At 43.3% G+C, this 8,109-nt stretch overlaps 1 protein-coding gene and 1 long non-coding RNA gene across 2 annotated transcripts; one reads left to right on the forward strand and one right to left on the reverse strand.

Moving 5' to 3' along the window:
- The first annotated feature begins 3,227 nt into the window (after positions 1-3,227).
- Positions 3,228-5,234, forward strand: LOC125521945 (uncharacterized). Its single transcript, XR_007289512.2, has 2 exons — positions 3,228-3,652; positions 3,737-5,234. It is a non-coding gene; the product is annotated as an uncharacterized LOC125521945 (long non-coding RNA).
- A 373-nt stretch (positions 5,235-5,607) lies between these two features.
- LOC125521944 (uncharacterized protein At2g34160) lies at positions 5,608-7,672 on the reverse strand. The gene is made up of 5 exons (XM_048687013.2): positions 7,385-7,672; positions 7,001-7,049; positions 6,134-6,196; positions 6,002-6,066; positions 5,608-5,909 (listed from the first exon to the last, which is right to left on the reverse strand). Exons 1-5 carry the CDS (start codon positions 7,499-7,501, stop codon positions 5,805-5,807), a joined length of 399 nt encoding a protein of 132 aa, XP_048542970.1. The 5' UTR covers positions 7,502-7,672; the 3' UTR covers positions 5,608-5,804.
- Positions 7,673-8,109: the final 437 nt, after the last annotated feature.

Raw genomic sequence — 8,109 nt, forward strand, 5'->3', positions numbered from 1 at the left:
ACAATGTGATAGTTATCTAAAGAGTATGTGATACATGTACTCCAATGTAAACAATTATTGAAGAAATGTGGTGATGCATTAGCAAAGTCTCTCTTTTTCCATTGGTATTGTGTGATGTAAATATATTTTAGAATGTATTAATGTATCTAGATGTATTGATCCGTTATTTGAGATGAGCCATAGGCTGTGACACTTGTTTTCATTCCCCGGGGCCAGCCCTGCACTTGGCATATCTTGCGCTGCTACCATGGTCTGTGGCGCATGATCCTCAGCATGCAACTGAGCCACCATCGGTGATGACCTTTGCATGCCCTTTTAAGTTGCTTGCTTGGGCAAGGTGTAGGATTATTTATGACATGAGTTATTTAAAAATGATCCACATGTTCTCTGAATTATTGACTGATTCAACAACATGGCTATGGTCCACCTACTCCTATATATACTTACACTCTCCTTAATAATGTGTTTTTCTAAGCTTTCTTCTAGTAGCCCCTTCACTTGCTCATATTCAGGCATTGTTGTGGATGCCATAGAAGCACTGACAAGAAAATTTATGGAGTCTTCTGTGAAAACAATGTATATGCATTGTAACCGACCCAACCATATGTGCAACATCTCGATAAGTGAGAAGCTTCGCTCTTGTGATAAGAAATGAGAGAGCTGGGTTGTCAGCAGCTTCGGTCTTGTGATAAGAAAATGGAAAATGCCAAAGACGAGCCATTCTTGTTGGGTGGAGCACGAACACTAAGCATTGATCCATCTTGTTTTCACAACGCTTCATAGATTTTCTTATGAACAAACAGGTAATATAAAATTTCCAACATTAAGAATGGTAATTCCTCTAGTATGTTCACCAGAATACATACGACATAGAACCACCCAAGCAACATAGCATGTAGTAGCGGGGCTATGTGCAGGCCAGAGGTCTTTTGCCCCCCTCCCCCACCCCCAAGAAAACCATGTGCAATGAAAAACTCCTTGAATATGATATCGGTAGAGAAGATCTACAAATAAACATCTTAGTTGTTTGAACAATGCAAATGATAAGCATGAGTCTTTGGCTTCCGTTGAGATGTTATTCATCTACCAGACTTTATCAAAAGGCACTGGTATTATTGGTGGTGCCATCTTGGCCGGGAATCCATTTTATGCGGACGCCATAGGAACCTTCCTCTATCTCTTGTTTGTTTACTCACATGACTATTAGTTTAGGAGGTAAACGTTGAAACACTGGATGGTTTTCTCCTTGCAATGCCTTCATATATTGAACAATCGAACTTGGATTGCGTCCATGTGCATAAGAACTTCGAGAAGTTTGATGTGAACAACATTTTATTATGATCCTTACCAAGACAAAACATAGATGAGTACAAGAAAGCAGACAAAGCCATATATATAATGACCATTCTTGAAATTACTTCACTCAGCCCAGAGGGTCTTTGCCACAAGAAAAGATGAATAAATTGGCACAAAATATAGTAGCACAAAAATGGTATCGTCTTGATTCTTGTCTTATCTGTCATCAAAAACCACAATAGGACACAAACGAGCAAAAATAATCAGAGCAAGGTCCGCCAGACTTGTGTCAGACACATGTGTGAGGTTACACTATAACTGACATAAAAAATTCCATTCGGATGGATATAGTTGGAGTAACGTGATTTTACTTTATAGGATGAAAATATCGAAGCCCGTTGATAAAATATTGGCATGTGTTTCGGCGAACAAGGAGATGACTCTCGGATAGAAGTAGCCATGAAAGAAAACATGTTGGTATTGAGGTATGTAGACAAGGCCATCGCTAGCGTTTCGGAGAGGCTCTAGTGCTGAGTACAGTGGGCCCAATGGCAATAATAGAGTATATTATGTATTGCAACATAAATAATTATTGAAGAAATGTAATATGGTGTCATGAAGGGGGAGGGGGCCAAAGCCAAGCCTCCTGCAAAACAAAATTTCGTATTATGATTTATGTATGTCAATATATAGGGAGCTTATTTGAGGTGGGTATTGCTCAGTTGCACCTTTTGTCATGGGGATGGCATCAGTGGCTAGAGAAAAAATGAAGATAGCTTGGTCTAGCTTGAGGTGTTGCAGCAGGGAAGCTTCGAGTAGCTCGGTTGTTTACCTCTCAATGAAGGACATGAGTTCTTGGATTAGGTTGACTGGATCTGTTCATATCTTTGTTAGTAATGCAAAAAAGAGGATAATGATGTGGGGGTCATGGATTCGGTATAAGATATGTCTTTTTAATACAATGTCGTTGTTCTTAGGGACGAGGATTTGTGGCTCTCAGGTGCCACACACACCCCTATATGAATACAACACTAAAAAAATACCACAAAATTGTATTAAGCGAGTAATTGTCAGTCTGTGCTCGGTGGGGTCTTGTAACACTCTAAAACTCTATTCTCCTCATTTAAATAGATGAAGCAAATCTTTTGCCTCCGTTTTGAAAAAAAAAACTGGGTGCCCAGTGTACACCCATGTTTAGTTTTGTAGGGAATGGGTGCCGTGTTCATATCGATAAAAGAGTCAAAAAAATCCTATGTATAAAAAAACTATTTGGATGGATCGTATGTCGGACCATATTTCCTTTTCCACAGATATCATAGGCACCCATTCCTCACGAAACTAAACACCAGTGTACAATGGGCACCTAGGTTTGATATCCCCAAATTTCAGATTAAAAAAATAATTGATAATTTTTCTAATGTTTATTCATATAGGGGTGTGTGGCACCTCGGAGCTCTAATGCATTTCCCTGTTCTTTAGTTGATAATGTATGCTGCACATGGTAAAGAATATGCTAGACCAAGTTATAAGTATTTGTTTTTTGAGAAACACATTTAAGATGCAGATTGTGCTGATGAATCAAGACTCACAAATAACTATGGTTGTTCATGTGCAAATTAGAACTACACATGTTGATTTTTAATGAATCACGAGGAGCTGGATCGCCGATCAATCGACAGTCCGAGAACTATGTTGGTATAGCTATAAAGATTTAAAAAAACGAAACATGAAGTGTGAGATTTAGAGCATCTCTAGCAGATCTTGCAAAATAGGCTGTCCGCTATAATAACCGCCGATATAGCGGACGGGGACGTATTTTTCGCCCGGAACAAATCTGAAAAATTGGTCGTCCGCTAAATTATTTTGTGAGATCCTGCAAAGTCCGGGCTGATTTCATCATATCTACGGGTTCCCTCCCTCTTTTTGTCGGTTCCCTTATCTCTCCCGCGTCTTGGCACCAAGGAAATTTCACCTCACGCGCCCTTCCCTGCCGCCGCATCTCCCTGTCGTCTCTTGCTGACCCCAGCCATCCCGCGCCGTATAGTAGCTCCGTCACCCCCGCCGCACCTATTCCACCAATTTTGGAGGCCGAGGGTGCCCATTTTTCTCCGCAGACGAGCGGCGCCACCAGCACCATGGTTCCGCCCCGGAGGTTGCTGCGCGACCTTGTAGTGGGCGGATCCGGTTGGTTCCCATGCCGGTGAACCCCGGAATCGCCTGAGGGATAGCCGCACGCGCCGGCGCCGCGGATTTGGATCGTGGTGAAGAAGGGGTTTGGCCGATTTGCTTCGGCCGACACCGGAGAAGAAAGCGGCGGCTCACTTGATTCCGGGAGGCGGAATTGCATTCGGGGAAGGTAAGTTCAATGTCCGGTGATTTGTTGATTCAATTTCGGCCTGCGAGATTTAGGAAAATTCATCACGTGCATTTCTTTTGTTAGATGGATTGGAGTTCGTCGTCGTCGTCGTCGTCAGATGATTCCGTGATAGAGAGAAGATTTTGGACAACGATGTCGACAACCTAGTGTTGTTGTAGCTCGTGAACAAATTTGAAAGGGGTCCGAAGAGAAAGCGTCATGGATCCAAGGTTGACCAGCTATGCATTCCGAAAGCGTCATGGATCCAAGGTTGACCAGCTATGCATTCCGCCCAACCGATCTCTCAGTGACAAGATGCTTATGAAGGACTACTTCGCCAAGGTACCGACATATCCGGCTCACCTATTCTGTAGGCGGTATCGAACGTGTAGGCCTCTTTTCGTTTGCATCATTGAAGGTTGCGAGCAAATTGTCGTCTTTTCACTCGTCGAAGGAATGCTGCCGGTTTGCTTGGCTTTAATACATATCAAAAAATATCGGCGGCGATGAGAGTGATTGCATATGGCGTTCCCGCCGACTATGCCGATGAATATCTTCGCATTGGAGAAGATGCCACTATCAAATGCGTGCAGGTGTTTGTGAAGACAATGGTTCGGGTTTTTGGCCCAGAGTATCTTCAAGCTCCAAATGAGGAGGACACAAAGAAGTTGATGGCGATGAACGAAGAATGTGGATGGTCGGGCATGCTTGGGAGTATTGATTGCATGCATTGGAGGTGGAAGAACTGCCCGATGGCTTGGGCAGGGCAATACATTGGACACAAACATAAACCTACCAATGTGCTTGAAGCTGTGGCTTCACGCGATTTATGGGTTTGGCATGCTTCTTTGGTTTGCCGGGGTCTCTCAATGATATCAATGTCCATCGATCTCATCTTTATGCTCAGCTAGAGTGGAAAAGCTCCGGCTTGCAACTATACCGTCAATGACCATGATTATACCATGGGGTACTATCTTGCCGACGGTATTTATCCTCCATGGTGAACATTTGTGAAGACCTCTCCATGGTGAACATTTGTGAAGACCATCAGTGACCCCAAAACCAAGAAGCATGAAATTTTTGCCGAAGCACAAGAAACATGCCGAAAAGATATTGAGAGGGCATTTGTTGTGTTGCAAGCTTGGTTTGCCATTGTTTGAGGTCTCGCTCGATTCTAGGATAAGAAATCCCTCAGAAACATCATGGCTGCATGTGTAATTTTACACTATGATCATCGAGGATGAGAGAATTTGAACTTAAGAGTTTTATTATGATAATGTGGGTAGCCATGTGAAGCCTGACAGGGACGCAGGTGAGATCACTGCATTTCTTGAGACATGTCGGAAGATTGAGAATAGTGCTTCACACTACCAGCTCCGCGATGATCTTGTTGAGCATAGTGGCAACTCTATGGGAGATTAGACTCCCATTTTAATTTTAATTTTATAAATTTCATATGTATTTGTGTGTGATTGAACAATTTATTGTTGTACTAATTATTAGAATTTGAACAGTTGTTGTAATGAAGATTGTTGTACTGTGAATTGCCTTTCGGATCATTTATATTCATACGTTTAATTTATATTATAATTCTGTTCGGTTGATATTGTTAAAAATCAAAAAGTTGTGAGGCTCAAGAAAATTTACGGTACCGCGAGGCCTTCGGCTCGGAACAGACCATGTAAACTCATCCCACAAATATTTTGCCAGGACCTGCTAGAGATGCTCTTAGGGGCTCGCTGAAGTTGGTCTTTTGAGGCATCTATCTATAGACCTTTTGTGCAAAACTCATAGGATATGACTTGCGTACAAGCAATAGTCTTTGGTTATGAGTTGAAACCCCGTGTCCAGTATCCCAAACAGATTCTAGAGATACGACTCCGAGTAGTGTTGTGTCTGAGGGTTTCTTTCACAAGCGAGGCGTCAAAACAAGGTTAACAAACAGCACCAAATAATAAAACGAATAAAACACAAGGCATATCATTTGAGTGAACCAGAATACCATCGACATTAAACTACCACGGAGACGAAACAAATACAAAGAACACTTTGGTTACACAAGTACCTATCTCTTGCTGGCCAAGAGAAGATAACACACAACCTAGCAGCAAGTACTAAATAAAAGCTACAACAGCCGGCTCAAGACAGTTTATTAGCCCTGCTCCTCGCCCTCCTCGGCGGCTGCGACTTCCCTCTCCTCCGCGGCCGCGGCCATCAGCTCGTCGAAGTTCTCCGTCTTGCCCAGCACTATTTCAATCTGGTGTAGAAACAGTTTCAAGGATCAGCAAACATTGGCATACCGTTGGAAAACACGGCTATCTTTCATGGGAATTGAGGAAGAAATCTAACCTTAGCCTTCTGCATCGGGCGGCCCCTTGATTCATCATTGACATCAACAGTGGATGTCATGATTTCTGCAAGAGATTTTATTTGATTTGAGTAACTAGAGAGAACGAAAATGCAAGGAAACCTGAGTCTTACTCTTTTCAACAGCAAGGCCATTATTTTTCAGAATTTCGGCAACTGTCACCACAGTGGCGATAGCTGGAAGGATAGACAAGAGACTCATCAGTTGACATTTCAAGCACCATAACAAAGAATCAATGAGCAGAACGAAGGAGACAAATAAACTGGCATTTGATGGCTTTAACATCAAAGAGGATCAGACAAACAGCCGAAGGATGAATTAGTTTTGTGATGTCAAAATGAATGATACTTTGATCACATAATAAATTTCCAAAAATTTGGATTGACAAGAAAAGAACATAACAGCAGCCAAAGCAACACAGACAAGCTGGTAAAAAAGTACTCAAGTTCTTGGGTGTACTGCATAGTAGCCAAAGAGCATCCTGTACATGGATTTATAACGTAAATGAGCTCCTGTACATGGAGTAACTGGCAATTCTCAGCTGCATTTGAAAAGTTAACTGCATATCCGATGGTTTTAATATACAGCATCTCACATAAGAAATCAAGGCAACCCGATGGTTTGAAAGACATAATTAGTAAGACAGCACATGTAAGCGACAACACTGTTAAACATTAGTTTTAGAAGTCATTAGAATCGACTGACCCTTCCTAAGGACTTAGGAGAACACTAACCATCCATAAGTTGGGACAATCAGCATGAATGCTGAAAAATAAACTTGCACAATGACATCGCGAACAAGAACAACCACTGAATATTTTGGTCAAATCTAAAACTAAAAACAAATCATGACGAGGTAGGCTTATATAATCGGTTCTAAGCTCATGAGCGCTTCATTGCAGAAGCACAGCAGCCATTACTAATCGCTAGTAGCCTGGTACCAGACAGTTGAAATAATCCTGAAGGGCAGAGGAGCTTACCCATGCCGAGAGCGGAGAGTTCCACCTCGTTATGCATCTGCATGTACCTCTGCAAAATCATCGCCACAACAGCATTAGCTTCCGATTTCACAACAAAAACACGCAAAAAAAAAAAACATCACAAAACTAAATCTATGCCCCGAAATAAACCGCATAGACCAGCGGAAACGCAGACTCAACAACAGAAAGTGCACAGAGCGAATCTAATCCCAGCACAGGCGTTCTAAAACTAAACTAAACGCAGGAATCAACAGAAAAACAAGATGGGGAGGACTTTCCAAGGGTTTTAGACCGGACCCCGGTGCGGATCAAAGCCCTCCCCGAATACCCGGCCGGAACAAACAAGCCGAGATCGAAGGGTCGGGGAGAGGAAAGGGGATTCACCTTGGCGAGGTTGACATAGAAGAAGAGCGGCTTCTTCGTGTTGGAGACCTGGATCCGGTTCTTCTTGTGCGGCTCCGTGACGGCCAGGTTCTTGACCCCCTCCGTCACCTCCTCCATCTCGCTCCTCCTCCTCCTCGGCCCGAAACCCTAGCTCGCGAGAGCGCCGACGCAAACCCTCCGCCGCCGCCGCCGCCGCGCGAGCACCAGACCAGGGAAATAACTCGAAGCCTGGGGACCGGAACGCAAGAAAAATAAATATCGGGATTCCGCGGCGAGATCCTGTGGGTCGGCTGGGTTGGGTTATATGGACGGGAGCAGCGACTTCGAGTTGGGTTCCACCACCAACTCGGGCTCCGAGTCCTGCGGGCTGCGCCTATCCATGAGAAGGGTTGTCCCGGGCCTGGCCCAAGTTCGGCTTTCCCTTTCTTATTTCCTTTTATTTTCTGGTTCGTTTTTCTTTCTGTTTCTCTCCATTTTCTTATGGGTTTTTATCATTTATGCCACCGATAGTGTCCCACTACTCAGTTTTGCCACGAGAAATTTCAACCGCTCAAAAATTCCATCGCTTCATTAGACACATACTCAAAAATGCCACTAGACATCATTATTGTGATCTCAAATCTCTTTTGCCATGTTATAATGACATAAATACCTATGGACCAACATGCCAGCTCTCCCTCTATCTCACCAAAATAAAGTGTGGGGCCTACTTGATCCCGACATCG

This window comes from Triticum urartu, chromosome 7A (assembly GCF_056163025.1).
Source record: "Triticum urartu cultivar PI428250 chromosome 7A, HENAU_Tu73, whole genome shotgun sequence".
Lineage (NCBI taxonomy): Eukaryota > Viridiplantae > Streptophyta > Magnoliopsida > Poales > Poaceae > Triticum > Triticum urartu.